The 18,200-nt window shown below is 46.9% G+C and overlaps 1 protein-coding gene across 4 annotated transcripts in view; it reads left to right on the forward strand.

The window, feature by feature from the left end:
* The window catches only part of LOC128894501 (myocardin-related transcription factor B-like), a 237,342-nt gene that overhangs the window by 204,995 nt on the left and 14,147 nt on the right, over positions 1 to 18,200 (forward strand). For all 4 annotated transcript variants that reach the window (XM_054156259.1, XM_054156260.1, XM_054156261.1 and 1 more), the window contains one exon: positions 16,870 to 16,935. In XM_054156259.1, coding sequence (XP_054012234.1) covers positions 16,870 to 16,935 — 66 coding nt within the window. The remainder of the gene's footprint in view (positions 1 to 16,869; positions 16,936 to 18,200) is intronic.

Below are 18,200 nucleotides of genomic sequence, written 5' to 3' on the forward strand. Positions count from 1 at the left end.
AGAGAGAGAGAGAGAGAGAGAGAGAGAGAGAGAGAGAGAGAGAGAGACGCTAAAAAGCTTACAAGACACGCGCGTCTTTCTTCGTTGCCTCTCGCGTTACACCTTCCTTTGCTGCGATGAAGCGTCCTGTCCACGGATATTGCGCTTCTTTCGGCGTATAACCCTTCAGGAACTTCCCCTACGACGTTTTCGAATAGGGCAACTTGTCGTATTTATCTTTGACGGAGCCAACTAGACGATGACGAATGACATGAACGCCATTTTGATTCCTCGCGTGTAATGTTAATGAGATTAGAACCGACCAGATTCTGAACCGAGAAACGTCTATCCCACTCGGTTTTTGGCCTCCGTATCTTTGTACTTTAGTTTGAACAATAAACAGTCTTTTTCTGCACTCGATTGAATCAATCTTTATTCTGAAATCAAAAGTCCTCAATAAATGTACATTTCAAAAATGACATCCTAAACCTTGTTATGTCTTTTATTCAGAATAAAAAATTCACTTCAACGGACGGCTTGGTATTCCCACAAAAAATTCGTAAACAACCAATGCATCGCAACCCTCTCCACCGAGTAACCCCCCGCGCGTTCGTGCCTGCACACGTTCACCTGCAGCATGGAGTAGTATCACCTCGAGCTCGCAAAGCCGCCGGCAGGTTTCCAAAGCGGTCTCGGAATCGGCGGATGATTATGCGGACCGGTCTATTTCTAGAAGCACCGAGTCGACGGACATACTAATTATTTTTTATCGACTCGTTACCACTCGTCTTTGGCAACGAAGCCAACGGCGACGTCGAGGGGGCGGGGGTGACGAGAATAGAAGGGGCAAAGGACGTCGAGAGAACGGGAGAGAGAAAGAGGGCACCGAGCACACCGGATTCGCGATATCCGCGACCGGGTTTCTAGGGGGAGAGAGGCGCGATCGAGAGAGACGTGGATGCAAGAAGAGAGAAAGAGGGGTAGAAAGAGTGTCTCCAATACCTGCGGACCGCGGTATCGCAGCCAGGTTTCCAATAAACGAGAGAGAGAGAGAGAGAGAGAGAGACGCTTTGTTTCGTTTTCACCTCTTCCGAGTGTTTTCTCTTGGCGTGATAAAAATTTTCTTCGAGTTGGATCGATCAAAAATTTACGAAAGATGGTCGATCCGACGACCGTGTAGAAAGGGGAACGGTGGTGCAACAGGGGGGAAAGAATCGATGAAAACAACCGCAGTGGAGGGAGGAGATAAAGAGAGAGGGCAGAGAGAAACAATTGACATTCTACGCGCACGTTCGATCGAGTCTTGGACGGGGTCGAGGAGGAAGGGTCTACGAAGAAGAAGGGGCTGCGGTGGGCGAAGGGGAACGGGACCGAGGGGGGTAGATGCACGGTGGCATGCACCTGTGCATTGCCGCCATATACGACTTGGAGTTATGGCGTTTTTCTCGACGCTACGGTCGAGGATGTGTGCTCGTACGTACACGATCGTATCTGAACCGGCGAAACCAACTCCATTTCTGGACGGTAGGCCGCAAACTACGTCTGTTAAGCTCGCGACTCCCCGGGCTACGCCGTGAGGTAAATTAATTGTCCGCGAAGGTGTGCTCTACGCGGTGGCACGATGGACGAGCGGCAGGTCGGGCGGCCGGGGGGAGCGAACAGGGCGAAGGGACTCGTGGAAAAAAAGGACATGCGGCTAACAACCAACTCTGCCTCTTTTATGTTTATTAGCCACAACAATAGGGTTGCCATCCTTGGATCATAAGAAAGGAGTACGCGAGACTCACTTTACGCGATCGTTATCTGGAGAGGCATGACACACGAACTTCAAAGAAATTTTATTAAAAAAGTATCGTCTTCTTCTTCTTCTTGTTCTTCTTCTTCTTCTTGTTCTTCTTCTTCTTCTTCGCGCGTAGCGAAAAACCAATTTAAACAACCTACGGATCATTTTCTATAGGTAGATTCGGAAACAGATCGATCATCAATCCATCATCGGTCGACGAAGGAAGGTGGCTCTTTAATGGGTTCTTCAAACCAGACGAAGGGGCGACTTTATCGTCGACGCCGAGCGTAACGAAACGAAAATATTAGTTTCCTTTACCAGACGAACGAACGAGCGTATAACATCGAGCACGGCGCGGAACGAGCTTCCTTAATACGCGGGGAACCCTAGAGTTATGTGGGACGATAAAATCGGGCTGCTCGGAGGGGGCACGAGACGCTACATTTACTACAAGATAACGTGTAATTCGCGAGCATGAACGTTAAATGGAAGAAAACGATAAATGCATATGCATCGTTAGGGTCTAATGAAATGCGCATTCGCAGCGTTCTCCATGACCCAGGGATACCTATGGCCATCCATTCATCCCTGATTATTAAATGACAACTAAACGGAAATGTATTTTAAAGCTACAAGATGTCCAGACTTAGGAAACCTAAACCCTTCCAGTCTAGGTTCTTTTCTAAATCATCGACGCCCCACGCTCGAAGGCACTACCATTTTCATTCTTTTTAACCAATCAACCATATTTCATTCGACGTGCATCCACAGTCTCCAGTATCTGTGCAATAGAGAGCGTAGAATTCCATAAATCGGCGCTGGCCTATAAAGTACAAACTCGTTAAAAGCGGTCACGTGGCGGGACTGGCGGATGCCACGTGTCCTCGTCGAGGGAAGATCGGTTCCATCGACTGGCAAGCGATGCTCTCGCTAGCTAGCGCGCGCGTGTCTACCTGGCGTGTGCCTCTTCCCGACGCGACCTGCGCGCTTGTGGGTGTAACCAGTTTCCGTGGGCTTAGCTGTCAAACCCACGTGGGCCGCCCACGCTGGCCAGATATATTACCGCGCCGCGAGAGAAAGAAGACGCCCGTGGTTCTTGAAGTCGAACGGGGGAGCGAGGGCGGGAACGGAGAACAGGAGGACGAGAGAAATCGTTTCTCCGCGCGTGTCGCAAGGGAAAATGTTCCTGACGCGATAAACCGACGTAATTAACCCCTTTCGCCGCGGACGTCGCACACGTCTCGAAAGGATCGAGGAAGAATCGTCTCCTCGAAGAATCTAAGCGTGGTTACGTGGTTGCATGCTTAATAACAGTTATGCCGCGAAAATGTTCGTGCCAATTTTTAAGAAATTTCAGAGGCACGTTTGAAGTTTAATATATATTTATCGAATTACGTAAGTACCATTTTGTTCCACAACCTTTCCACCTTTTAAGGGATGCATTATTTGCATTCATTGTAAAAATGACAAATCGCAAAGTGTCTTGATAACGGGAGGACCTGAGAGACATACATACTCTACAAGATGCAAGCGGTTTCATCCCGATTGGTCTTAAAAAAAATATATAAATGTGGAATTGAGTAACCTCTTCCTTTTCGAAGTCGGTTAATTAAGGACAACCCAATAATTCCAAAGCATAGAATAGAACTTGCTTCGAAGGAGTTTAGAAAATTCTTGGGAGACGCGACTGGAAAGACTCGAGTGCCGTGTCTGTCCATTACTGGCTGTTTCTACTGCCGTCGATATACGTGGAAGACCGTGGCGCGATCAATCCTGTTCCACGTTCTCAGTTTGCTTTCCACCCCCGCTGCAGGGATAAAGTGTGGAATACCGATTGCGAGGAGAAGCAACGAGATGGAAGAACGGAACGAGGTGACAAGGATGAAATTATTGCGCAATGGCGGGAGAAAGGCGAAAGGAACTCTCGGGACTGGTGGAAAAGAGCGGCGATTTACTGCAACGAGGCATGAAATACCGAGACGCAATATGTATAAATTATGTATTCGCCGCGGAGTCGGAACGAAGATGCCGCGGAGCACAACAAGGGGGGCGGAGAGAACAAAAACAGAGGGAGGGAGAGCGGGAAAGTGAGCAGAGACGCTTCTGAGGAGCGAGAGACGCGGCTTACGACACAGGAAACAGTTTCACCTGGAGGGATACCAGCATCCACGTTGTTCGCGGGAGGACAGGGGGGGGAGAGTGGTTTAAGTAGGCACGTGGGTGTACCACGATGCATACAAAGGCGCTTTTATGAATCGTGTTTTCCATGGCTATGGTGGAAGCCTCTCGTATAATTAAGGGAACCGCTCTCCCAAGTTTGACGTAACCGCGAAATATATATTTAAATTCGAGGCTCCTTGGGGGCGGGTGGGGGTAGGATTCTTTTTTTGCTTTTTACGGCGATGATTCAGAGGCGGAGAGGAACGGAGGAAATTGTCGCGCGAAGATCGACTTCGATGGCGGACTCTGCGCTATAAGTGACAAGCCGGAGTAAACAAGACCGTCCCCGTTTTCGCGAGGATGATTCACTCGTTTAGGGCGAAGGATAAAATCGCGTTTCTCGCTTTCGTCGAGTCGCGGGACGATTCGAGTGTTTTTTACGCCTCGAATATGTACGTCGTATTGTGTTTCTCCTATTCTCTTCTCACTTTTTACTGTGTTTTTCCAACGCAACGCGCGATCCCTGATCTAAGAATAAAACTGCTTTTTGGTTTGACGCTTAGACTATCGTAAAAGGTATTTTTAGCAACCTCTGCGCGATACAATTTCGTATCAGGTTCGAAGTATGTAGTCGCATGAATTTTACTCCATGTTTTATATATTCGCTTGAAACTCTGCACTGCCATTTATACAAAGATTGAACTGAAACGTTTACGGTTTCGTTATTTAAAAATTAATTTCTCGACAGTGGTGTATAGGAATGGTCCCCTTAAAATACCAACGAAGGAATCTCCAAACGAAACGTCGCCCTTTCTGAAGAAACCTAATTAAACGCGACGATTTTAACGATTAGGGAACAGTCGAAGACGGAAGGGATGAGAACCGGTCGGCAGTGCGATAATCGGCTAATTACCGAAGTGAAAACGGCTGGCTGGCAGCATTTGTTCGCGTCCCGCTAACATATAGGTACACGAGGGTTTCCGTCGATTCGTTTCTCGTGACTCGCCGATTAATATGCGTTCGGGGCCAACTTTCGCCGGTGAAGAGGGCCAGGACCGTGTTGCGGACATAATGACAGGTGTGCGCCGCGTAAAAACGTTGATTTACCGTCACGATAGTCGAAACGACAATACGCGCTTGAAACAATGCCAATGAGTCGGACCGAACTCGACGGAGACCGAGACCAGCTTACACGTGTAGTAATTACCATAACACAGGTAACCCGGGGTTAGCTCTAACTCCCGGCGATTATTCGGCCACGTTTAGACACCGTCCTAACTTCGAATCTTGGCCGAAAGTCGCCGTGTTCGTGCTCGATACGATTCCATTCTTAAACCGGTGCTCTGACGCGACTACGAAATAACTGGAGCATCTGTAGGATTTTATGAAGTGGAGATCATTCGATGTATCGAATGTTTTTTTCTTCTAACAGATAAAGTTACCCAATAGTATGGTTGCCTCGTGTTCAAAATCTAGCCATCCTAGGGTCTCGAGGCGTTCGTAGAAGAATCCTTTCCATCGAACTACGTCGTTCTCCGCGGGGGAGCTGCCTCCTCGTCACGTGCTGCGCATATATCAGAGAAATATCGACAACGCACGGTCGTATATAAATAAACTCTTCGAAGTAACATGTTCCCTGAAAGCGCAAGCTTGTCTCCTGCTTGAGCCACGCTAGAACACCGGAAGCGTTAGTTTTTCCGTTAGAATCGACGACGAAATGTACTTAAAATCCTGCGCATTTGCATAAGGGATCCAATAAAAGACATCTTCCGAGAAGAGCGTTCCGTAACCTACTTCGCCTACACTTCCATCTCCTTCCCCCGTAGGCAGTAAACCCCTAAAAGCCTTGGCTACAAAGCGACCGATTACCGCGATCGTTCGTAAACAAACGCATAAACGTCACTCGACGTGGCATTCCCCAGACATTCGGTTGGTTCTGGAAAAAGCAACGACTTAATTCTGTTGTTTCAACGCGCGTGGCAATTAAGAGCGTCCGCCATCGAGAGGGTCCGATGATCCCCAGGCCTCACGAGAAACGGGAGAACGGTGGCGCGCCATTTTTTCGAGGATCCGTGCCGTAAGAGTCATCGCCGTGGCGTCTGCCGCTCGTAAATTCTCCCCGAAATTCTGAAATATCACGATTCTCCCCCCGCGTGCGGCGTTCTTGTCGTTCCTGTTTTTCTTCGGGCCGCTCGTGTCGCACGGGTGCCTTTTTCCACGGCGAGCGAGCTCACGACTCGCAGCCTCCAGTATTTTTAATCCATCGTCGGTTTCTTTCCGCTCCTCCTACGACCCACAGGACGTTGCACCACACGCGTGCGTGCACGCCACGGCTGCACGCCGCCGTCGAGTCCCTGTCCCTCTCGAAACGGGGTTAACAACACCGAAATCTATTTATTTACCGGGATAAATCACCGGGAGCTTTACGAGTGAGCGTATATTACGCAAATCGTGGCGTTATATCAATCGGCGGGTGTCCTCCGCATCCTCCTCTTCGAACGCTCGGGCCATCGGGCCACACGTTGCTTTCCACTCGAATGCTCGCGGGCATCTCCATCGTTCCTCTTCGGTCAAGTTTTTTGCCTTTTTTTCGTCGGAGGAAGTCGAGATGTTTCGCGATCGTTCCGTGTCCCTTTTGCTCGCTTTATCAGAGAAACCGTACGTCGGGTCCGTGTGGTCCTCGTTCAATCCTTCGCTTGATTAACCCGTCGTCGACCGAGAGGTGTTGTTATCGTGATCCATTTACGAGATCGATTAGTCTCGAGTCTCGTTCGTACCCTTTCACTTCTTTATATATATATATATCTCGAGGTAGCACGGAATAATTTCTGTCGCAATAGATGAGAAATTCAGCAAACACTTCGTAGAACAACGGAATCGGCAAAATCTTTGAGTCTCCCTCGAATGAAACTCCACTTCCTCCGTTTGCGTAAACGCTCCTCGTTTACCATTCCTGCGGGAGCGGTAAAACGGGGTGGAACGTCGCGGAGAAAAAAGCGTGGCGGAACGGCACGACTTTCCCGCCACGAAGAGGGAGAACGCGGTGAAAACTCCACGGTGGCCGAGCAGAAGGAGAGAAGCATTACGAAAGACAAGTGCGTGAATCGATTAGAAGGCGTAACCGGTAGGCGGAGCGTGCTAACGCCGCGTTTAAAGCTCGCGTACGGCTAATGTACACAAAGGTACGCTGCACACCGCTGCAACTCGCCTATAAAGCCATTTGCGCGCGCGTATCGCCAGATCGCCGCTTATACAGGGTGTGCCGCGTAAATTACAACTTGTTTCCTTGGGGACCATTGCGTACTGAGAAAATTCTTTCAAGTTGAACTCAACGTTGAGCACTTGCCACATGGAAACCTCCAGTTTGAAGGAAACTTGTTCCTTTCTTTGACGAGTTCTTTTAAATTCCTTATATCAAAATTGATCTTCCATGGTAGAACTCGATAGTTTCAGTTCCGCGTAAAAGTTTCTTTGTTTAAAAATTCTTCTCGAGTTCTCCAGAAAACAGCTCAGCTTACGTGTCCACCCGGTAGGTGGTCGACACGTTCTCCTTGCCTACGTAGCTTTGGATGTGGGCGACTACTAGCCACCGCTAACAATAAGATTAATTGCCACAGAGTCTGTCCTACTATCGGCGAGCGTCGAGTCGCGTGATAAACGAAAGGATTCTCCGGCGCGCTAATAGCTCAGATAGCGCACATTTGTCCGCGGTAAATTTGATGGGTGACCAGCTGTTGCATCGGTGAACTCGCCCCGCGATAAGATCTCGCTTTGACGCACGATGATTTACTGTCCGCCTACTTTGTTACTGTAATTGTTTGTCCAAGGAACGTATTTTCCGAGATCACTGCTGGCTGCGATATCGGCTGGGAATTGTTTTTATTATTCTACGTTGAATACCACTTTCCGCGACCGATTGCTACATTATTTATTCCTGAAGTACTCGAAGAATGTACGAGGAATGTACAAACGATACTGATATTCGTCGAGTCGTTCCCACGGATAAAACGACCGAGCTGTAGTCGCGATATCGCTGTTACATTTATTATAACCTTGTCAATGGATTATTTTCCTGTATCAAAAAAAAAAGGTAGAGTATTAGTATTTCGATAGCGCAGGAACAGTTTTTCCATCGTCAACGAACCGAGTGCGTACTTACGATTCGTCGAGCAGGGCCCCGACCACTGTTTGACGTAAGTGTATACGCGTTCTCCGCCCAGCTGTGCGCGCAACAGGCTCGCAAACAATGGCGGGAAATGCGCCTTTGAAAAATTCAGCTGGTCGCCCGATAAATTCGCGACGAGCCACCACGAATTCTAATTAATCCGCCCGTAACGACGAACCGTCGACAGCTTTGATTTTCGACGCGACAGTTCGTGGAACTTCGCTTTCGTGCTACGGGTTCGTCACTCCCAAACTTGAAACGCCGACACGCATCTGTCGCGAGGAACTACGTTGGAACAGGCAGAAACAGATTTCAGAAATATATGCATATTTCGAAGAAAAAATTATAGTTAAAAAAAAATGAATTTTTCTTAAGAAATCCGAAGAATACATTTATTTGTTTTGCTTTGCTCCTTGTCGTCCATGGTTACTGCGTTCACCATAACGAGCCAAATGTATTAACTCATATACAGCATGATGTACCGATATTTGTTTAGTAGATTATTTATTACCGCATTAGGTGGATACGTTGCTCGCGGTTGGGGCTACACGATTAATAGCAGCTTGGAAAAACAGGGGCTGCGTAATTGGGTTTGAAAGCGTTCACCTGTTCCTTCAGACACGCGTCCATGATTCCGTTCGTACCAGAAGCCCGCGATTATTTTCTAAACAAACTGCGCTGTTTTTATTCCCATTTTTCATTGACGCGTAAATCATATTCCGTCGTGAACGAGTCGAGGAGAGAGCAGCCGAGCAGTCAATTTTCTTGTGGCTCGTTCACGACGCTCGTAATTCTCGGGTGCCTCTTCAAAGGCACACATGCGTGGAAATCGTTTCATTTTTTTATTCTGTGATTAGTAGGATTATTGGCCAAAGGTTCTTTCAGTTATCTATGAAAACAGAGTCCGTCCCATAAATTACTGGACTGTATTTCTATCGCGTGCCATCTATCCAGCGTTGAATACTCTTATTTTGATACTAATATTTTTCTTTGTGGGATCTGGAACGTATCGTAGATAATTAAGAGTGCGTTGTAAATTACTAATGATACTAGGGATATGTATTCTGACTTCTTCGATGACGCATTCTCGGTCGAAAACAAGGTCTATTTTCCACGAAGCAGTCGGTAAAACGCGATTAGAAGCAGAACGGGTGGAGGAGGAAGTGAGAAGCGTGAAACGACGGAAAACGACGGTAGATAGAAGAAACTATGACGAGGAAAGGGACAAGACTTCTCCCGTGATCTCCGGGCCTAGAGGCTTTATTTATACCCAAAGCTGCCGTATTATTGGATCACCCCCGCGATTCGGGCCGACTTAAGTGTGTCTTGTGCCGCCGCTCACGTGGTCGTCTTTTCTGTTTCTCGCGACTGGTGCTCCTTCCGTTACACGGTGTCCAGGAAACGCGCGGTGGCCCATTTTCATCGTTCGCCGATCAACTTTTCGTTCGTTGATAAAAACAAAAGGAGGAAACCGTTTCTTCGTTCGATTGGATTAGCGTACTCCTAATGAAGGAGGAATTATTTCACGTTTCGTAGGTAAGAAATATTGCGGATAATGTTTAAATTCCGTACCAATTCTTTCATCGACGTGTTCGTGACCAAGAAATAATTTCTGTTTTGAGATAGGGGGTGAAGAACCTCTTCCGCTCGTGCGACGTATAAATTATCGAATCTCTAAATCACCAACGTGATCTTTTCCGCGCATGAAATATTCATTCTCGACAGCTTAAGAAGCATCGAGAAAGACGTCAATGCGAACAAACAGGCATCTGCGTTCCAGAATCGTCCCGATGACCCGTAAAACTGTCTCCGGCACGGAGCAGCCACCTTTTTCATGGTTCCCGCGAAAAGTCACGTAAGCGTGACCCAACGATTTGTCAGATTAATCATTGGGAGGGGGGCAACGACTGAAAATTGGGGTCAAAATGGGAGCGAACAGGGGAGACGCAGAAGCGCGACAATTTCACGCACCGCGATATTTATGGAATCGCCGAAGAAATCCCGACCTCTTCCGGAACTCCTTAACACTTTAACGCCGCGCTTAGGATTCCACGCAGTTTGATTTATTCGACGCTGTCCCGTCGTAAAACGGGCGTGTAAGGACGGAAGGTCGTAAAACGAGCGACAACTTCGTGAACCGTCCTCTGTCAGGGTTCAAAGTGTTCCCCGCACGACTTCGAACGGTTTCGAACCACCACGCGTTTCTGTCACGGGCAGGATGATGCGGGAATCTGAGAATAGAAGAACTATGCGTGAAAAGGAGTCGGAAAGTCCTTCGTCGTTTCGCGATCCGGAGCTTCGTTGCCTAGATACAATTAAAGTTTGCCCGCAAAGATTGTCCTGAAAAACGACAAATCCATGCGAAACGATCCAAAGATAAAATACCGATGAATTTTTATCGAATGGTAATTTGTAGCGTAAACTTGCGAACACCCCGTGGATACGGAATGTCGCTTGTCAATAATCTTCCGATCGTGATCACCTCGTCCGATACACGTAGTTGAAAGTCAGCGCCTTGTCAGTTCCGACTAAACGAGTTTTCATAGGCATCGAAGTATCAACAACTGCAACAGTTTGTGCAATCTTGCGAGAGTAAAAACCCGAAGCGAGAGACAGCGTATGACAGTTCGAATTAATTCTACCGACAGAAAGTTTAACTTCGATCGACAGCTGCGCGTCGCGCAGTCTCCGACTCTCGCGCGTAATTACTCTTAACCACTCCAATTTACGTCTAATAATGACGCGCTTAATGATTGTAATCTTCTCTCCCCTCGGCCGATACGACTTATTTGGACGGCGTCGTTCCAGGCCTCCGCGACTTTCATGGACGCGCTCCGTTGCGCTTTCCAATTTCAAAAACGCCGCTTGGCATTCGTTTCGCGCGGAAATTATCCAATCGCGGCATCGATAATTGCCGCTGCACAGAGGAACGGTGAACGATCAATGCAATCGGAATGTCGGTCGTTTAACAAAAGGTGGAAGGACGCGTGGAAGAAGAATAAATAGAGTTTTCGAAGGTACATCTTTCGATAGAGCCAGAAATACGAACAAGAAAGATAACATAATCGTGACAAAGCTCTGAACACGATACTGCAAGACACGCTTAATATTTTCCTCGGAGGACTCAGAGTCGTAGAAGAATTCCAATCCCTGTTCTAATTTACAATTTCACGACACTTCGAGAGATTCCATCTATTCGATTGTACGATTCGCGGCGATAATTTAATGCGAGCGCCACGAACACACATCCAGGAGTTTATTTACAACGTCCGGTGGAACGATCGGCATCGACGATGGCGTAAACGTCGCAGCACCGAAGGATTCACTCGCGAGGAATGCACCTCGAGCGAATTTGCATTCTATGCATTGCGCAAATGCTTACGGAGTGTAGCCCCCCCGTAACTTCGACCAGCCTCGAACCCCCCCGTGAACCTTGCAATTAACACAGCCGAGCGACGTCCGCAGGCATTCACGGCATCCTCGTCACGAAATTCAGGAAAAACTCGCGTGTCCACCGGTCATTACAAATCGCCATTATCAGCTTTGCTGCTAAGTACGATCTGAAACCATGTCAGTTTCACGCGCTATCGTGGTTTCCCCAGCAGCGCAGAGGTAGATGATTGGAAACTGAGACAGACGATAGTTCAATCTTAAAGTAGACAAAAGTTTAACTTTTCTAGAAGCTTGACCAGATATAGAAGATTGAGAGATAGAAGAGGAATCGTTCTAATAAAAATACCACGAAAATTACAAAATGGCATAGTTGTTTGGAAACAGGGACAAATGTAGTTTCACGTGACGAATAGTTCAATCTTAAAGTAGATAAAAGGTTAACCTTTCTAGAAGCTTGAGAGATAGAAGAGTATTTAATAAAAATTCCACGAATTGTCTGATGACCCAGGTGGCCGGAGGTTCGCGAGAAAATTACAAAATGGCATTCGTAGACAGCTTCCTCGTTCACGTTCGTCGACGCCAGTTTCTTCGGAAATTTGTCTTCCAGTAAAGGGCGTAAAAATACCGCGGGGCAGCCGATCACGGTTGCTGCCGTTAGCCAGCCATTCTTCCTCGCGCCGAACAACGATGAGATCTCTGCGAAATGCGAAACATCGCTGGAATTCGCGTGCCACCCTGACACTCGGCCACGAGCCACCGAGTCGCAAGCTGTCGGCCCACCGGGTACATGGGGACAACTATGCACGTGCACCGTGACACCGCGGAGAGCTGTCCTGCCGTTTCGTCCAGGATATCGTTCGGTGCCCGTCCACCTCCGCCTTCGTCCATCTGCTCGTTAACGTCCGTCTTCTTCGAGGCATTGCGTACCCTTTTGCTTTCTGACATCCGATGACCTCCGCGATATTTCATCGACTTTTCGACCGTGCCTCGAGGGCGTGGTGCATCGAGGTGCGTCCGATGTTCTGCTTTAAGCCTCGAGCTCGTTACCCTGCACTTTCTAGTCTGAAACTTCGGAGTTTAGTATTATTCGAATCTCGGATGGTTAATTAGGAGCTCGTTAGCGTTTGCATTCTCGCTGGAATTGCGTACTCCTCGTTGCACGGTGGATGGCCTCTCGCAAGACTTCATCGATCCTGGAATTCGAAGACGTGGGAAGGCGAAAGTACGAGCATGGACACCTCTGGAACTTCTTTCTTCGGAAGAATTATTATCTGCCGAGAAGGTGAGCCCCGAGGGGTGTCGGAGGTTCTATACAATGTAAGCAGAGTTCTTCTTCTTGGTGGCTCTTCTTTGCATCGCATTTTCAGTAAATTCGCTTCTGCGCTTTATTTTGGTTTCTCTGTTTCGCGAGTTAATTAAGAGACACGGAAGAAATATGCGGTCCTGAATTTCTCATCGTACACCTACGGAGTCGAGATGAAACGCGATACCGAATTAGATACAACTGTGCCCATATAACGATACAAGAAACGTTGGCTCAGTATTTGGCGCTGCGTATTTTGGCACTTGCGTCTAGTAGCCGTTTTGGTCGTTACCACTTGTCTTCTGTGGACCATGATACCCTGGGGGCTGTCCCAGTTCCTCGTCACGTGTATACCTTTTTTCTTCTCGCCCGTTCGGATAGCCATCCTAGCTATTATTTATAGCGAATGCATTTTCGTTTGGTCGTGCGTCGATTAATTAAACGTTTCACGTTAAACTCGTCATTAAGATAAGTTTCAATTATATCGGTGCTATTAAATATTTTTACTGTTCGCATAAGTATATGCATATGTTATACGTATATAATTCAACAATCTCCTTAAATGCACAAGTTTCTCTACGATAAATGGACAGTAACATGATCCGGTATCGGATATCTCGATGAGACAATGCTAATGCAACGATCAAACTTTTTTTTATTATTACCGCTTTTGTTGTAAAACTGTTACCATCGTATTCCTGACATTTTTCTGATTAAAATGAGACCAAACACGACGTAATTCGCAACATATTTACTACATATTGTCTCACCGAAATAATCCCGGTGTTCGTCGCCATTTTCGTATGTCGTTCCGTCCTCTTCCTCATTCGCTGTCCTTATCTGCACTCTAAGTTTGTTGGCAAAACATTAGAAGATACAGTAATGACTGAACGAGGCATGCAAAATCGGAGACCCAAAACATTGCACTCGAGGTGTTTATATGTTTACACTTGACACGTGTCGAGCGTCGAACGTAGAAAAGAACAGATAACGAAAGGAGAAAGAGGTCCGAGAAAGAAAAACCACTCGACAGAAGCGTATCAATCGGTGAGGATCATATTACACCGGTGGTCGGGGGTACTTAGACGAAACTACGGGCAAAAGAAATAAGAAACTTTGAAGCGTTATAGCTTGAAAACTAATAAAAATTGGGTAAATACATTAAAGTTTAATGAATTCGTCTTGAAAAGTATTATCGCATGGTATAAACAAAAATATATAGTTCCATTTGAAAAATAAAACTTGACTGTCATATCACGTTAAATAACAAAGTTAACAAAAATTCCTTCTCGCTGAAACATGAGCCCCATTTTACCATGCAATTTTCATATTTGAAATTTTGCATTCGACCGATAGTTTTGGAGTTTGAGCTCTGTATCACTTAGGCTGAGACACCCTGTATATAAGTTTGTCAACCCATCCCCAAAATTACTATACAAAGGCAAACGGAAACAAACAAAATACTGAGTTGCCTGGAAAGTCTATGTCGATTTTTAGTAGGTGATACAGGTCAGAACATATCGGAATGGTAGAAAACAAATAACATGCATGCATCCCTTAAGAACTGAAAAGCTTGTAGAACAAAATTGTACCTATGTAATTCAATAAATATATATCAGAACTCAAATGTACCTTTGAATTTTTCTTAAAAATTGGCACGAACTTTCTGGACAACCCGATAAAATATGAATCTGTAACGAAAAAGTTAAACAATCCCCCGAAAAATAAAACGTCTAGCCACGTTTAAATTTTTCGCGTGGTATTCCACGCTATAACCAACACCGTGAAACGAAACTGGGCCAAAATTCCAAGCGTGAATCTCCGGCTAATTTTTTGTCTGAATTTCCTAGCCGGAAGGGAGAGCTGGAGGAATGCGCTCGCCCCTCGGTGAATTTCTCGGCCACCAAGAGAAATATGCAATCGCGCGCATAGTTACGCGCGTTCCGCGCGTGATTGTCAGGATCGATAGCGAGGATACGATCAGGAATGCTCGTTAGGCGATAGGATTATCACGATTCGAAGCGGTTATTCCTCGATGATTGTTTTTTTCCGGCCGCGGCGTTGTTCGTTTGCGCCTTAATTACCGTCATTCCGCGGCTAGACATTTTTGCACGCGTCTCGGCGTGATTAGTTAATCGGGAAGCCGGAGGACGCGCGATCTCGCGCGAACACGGAAGACGGTGGCAAAATTGATTACCCTGGATATTTGAGAAAGATACCTGAGGTGTCCCAGTAACCCTAACTAGAAAGGTGATCCGCGCGGAGATTAATCGAGAATTTTAACTATAATCGCTTGCAGTGGGGCAGATTTGATACAAGAGAAGCAAGTTTCTTTTTTCTCTCCTTAAAAGATCTTTTCTCCTACCGCGTAGATTAATATTCTTTAGCAAGACTCTTGGACCCACGTGGTGGATTTCAAATCCTTCAACCAAAATGTCGATTGCTTTTTCAAACAAATTGTTCGCGAGCCCTAATAGCCCTGGCATGGCCACCTCTGGCATAGAAAAAAAGAAATAACGCGTGGCGGCCGTAAACGATCGATTATTCCGGCGAAGAGTACGTCCAAGTCGCATTCGTTCTCGATCGACGAAAAAACTGGCCGCTAGGGATCCCCTGGCAGCAGCGCCCAATAAACCGAAAGGGGTAGACATTTTTCTCCGGGACACGGCTGCTTTGAATTCAGATTGCGCGGCCGTTGGGCCCGCGGTTTCGTTCCCCTTGCGCCAACAATTTATGCAATCTGGCCCGCACGTCCTCCGCGTATTTATAACCGGGGGTCCTTTGTGTGTTAATTTGTAGCTGGGCCCGCGTTCCGCCGGACGGTCGCGGAGTCCGTTCTGCGCTCTTCGTCGACCTTTGATCTGTCAACGAACCACGCGAACCGACTCCTCCTCGATTCCCGAATCACGATCCTCTTAATTGGGAATCACGGCCCCATCTGTACAGTAAGTCTTTCACGCGGTCGAAGGTCAGACGTTGCAAGGTGTACTGACGAAATTAATATCCAAATTAAACTCTGAGCCAAACGCACGACAAAAATTGTTGTAGCACCAAGTAACAAATATATGAAAGTAAAAGAAATGGTTAAACTTGAAAATTGACCTCGGGAGACGCGATTGACCCTAGCAAAGTTTTTAAGTGCATATATACCTGTCCAGCGAAACACAGGTAGCCAAGAAGAACGTCCCGGCGACAATACCGTACGCGAATCCCGTTACACCTGGGCATCGTTTCACCACGCCTATCGGGCGCAAAAATTCCCGTCCACCGGAGTAGGATAATAAAATAAAACCGTCCCGTAATTTATGTGGCCGCGAGTGTCGTGGCGCTCTTTAATTATCAGGCCCAAAATTGCCATCGTCGCGCGGAAGGACGAAGAAACCGACGCGCGCTAGTGCGGTGGTCCAATTAACGAGGAAAAGAAGGGGTCGACGGGTTTCTTTCTTCTTTCTTCGTTTTATGTTTTTTTTTTTTTTCAATGCTTTCCCGCCCGTTTCTCTCCCTCGTTGTTCGACCCCACCGAACGCGCCATATGGAACAGCTTATTCGGCATGCGGAAAGAAAATATCGGCCTACCGAGAAAGTCCTCTCCCAACGAGGGCGAGCAACCCCACCATCGTCGACTTTGATCAGTCCGTTGGCGATTTTTATAGAATGAGTTCCCTCCGACGCCGACGTGACATTCCGCAACTGTCGACTCGACGGCTCCACGGAAATCCTCGAGATGCGAGTCGATCGCTCTTCCACGAAAGCGCATCGCATCGATTCGAGTTAAACATCTGTTTCGAAGGTGCCGACGGAGACGTTTATCCCTATTCCTAAAAATAATTAATAGTAAGAACTATCGCTTGGTAGAAGTGCCTTCTTTCTGAAGTAACCAAAGTGTACAACAAGCAACATGTATCGAACGATTATTCTCTGCAAGTATTCGTCGAGCATATGGTGAGACTTTAATCGAATACCAGGAATGGATTTTCAGCGAGATTGAAATAAAACATTGCACGCGTAGAATGTTGTAGAATAGGTAACGCGTATCGTCGAGAGGGAAAACCGATTGTAAAGGAAACGTTCTTTTCTCTGTTGCAGCGTTGAAGGTGAAGCTTATGTTGAGGCGACCCATCAATCAGCTGGTTGCGCAAGGCATCATGCCACGTAAGTATCCCTACTGGGCTAAAAATGTTTCCACTTTTTATCGAAGACGTTGCACGCACCTCTATCCGACAACCTTATGGACACGACCAAACATGAAACGAACAAATACTCGATTACCTCAGCGTCCCATGGACCCGGGCCAAATTTATCGCGTTAGAATCGCTCAAACGAGTGGTCTCAAAAAAATGCGTAGAAATCAAGAAACCTCTGTGAAATGTTTTTCCATTCCACAGCGTCGTCGGGACGCGAAATGACGCAACTACGGTCGTAAAGATCTCGAGATTCGAAACAGGAGCGTCGGGAACAAGCACTCGTTAAACGGCGCACAACGTAAATTCAATTAGGTCGCCGTGTGTAAAATCGTTGGGTGGATGGTGTTTAGACAGAGAGACGGAGAGGGGAATTTATTCGCCCGAGTTAGATTCAACGAGATCGTCAGCGGACGACAGCTTTTTTCCGCGGTCAGGGTCGATTAATCCACTTACAACTTAATTACCTCGCGATTACCCGCGACGGCTCGGTCGACAACGTGAAAGGAAGCAACTGAAACACGAGCAACTTCCTAAAGTACCTTAAATTGACGTACTCGCGCGTACGGCGGCTAATTGCGCGGTAATATCGCGTAACATCTTTTTAATGCAGCGTTGGGTGTTCCCCAGTCGATTCCTTTCCAGGAATCTGCCTTTCCGAGGTATCTGGCTTCCGAATCCATCGGTGGGAAGTTTTTACATTTTAATAAGCAGAGTTGAAACTGTCAGACCCATGAATCTCGAATTGTCGCGATAATCCTGTTAACATGATAGACTGACGAGACAGGTTTGATAATCGAATCTGCCAATGGATTAACATGGTAACTCGATGAAGTGACACTCGAACAGTTAATTTCTCGAGAGATAATCCGGTAATTCGATAATGCAGTGATTCGATAGCGTTGTAGCGTTGTGATTCGATAGCGTTGTCCACACGGATCCAATTTAACATACTACATCCGGACGAGGTAATAGTTCGATACGTTTACAGCTCGGATGTCGGAACCAAGTGCGACAAGCCTAACCTAACTTCGCGGCGACGTAGCATTGAAACTTGGAAGCGTGACCAGAAGACGACATTCGTACGAACCTGTCTTACAATTTATGTGCCCTGAATTCATCTCTAAAATTCTACTGGGTTGTCGAGGTGCAACCCATAAGTTGCCTGACGGAAATACGACGCCCAATTTTCTTCGCGTGGAACATGTACAGTACTTTCGTTCCACGGGATTCATT

Source organism: Hylaeus anthracinus, unplaced genomic scaffold (genome assembly GCF_026225885.1).
Source record: "Hylaeus anthracinus isolate JK02 unplaced genomic scaffold, UHH_iyHylAnth1.0_haploid 4, whole genome shotgun sequence".
Lineage (NCBI taxonomy): Eukaryota > Metazoa > Arthropoda > Insecta > Hymenoptera > Colletidae > Hylaeus > Hylaeus anthracinus.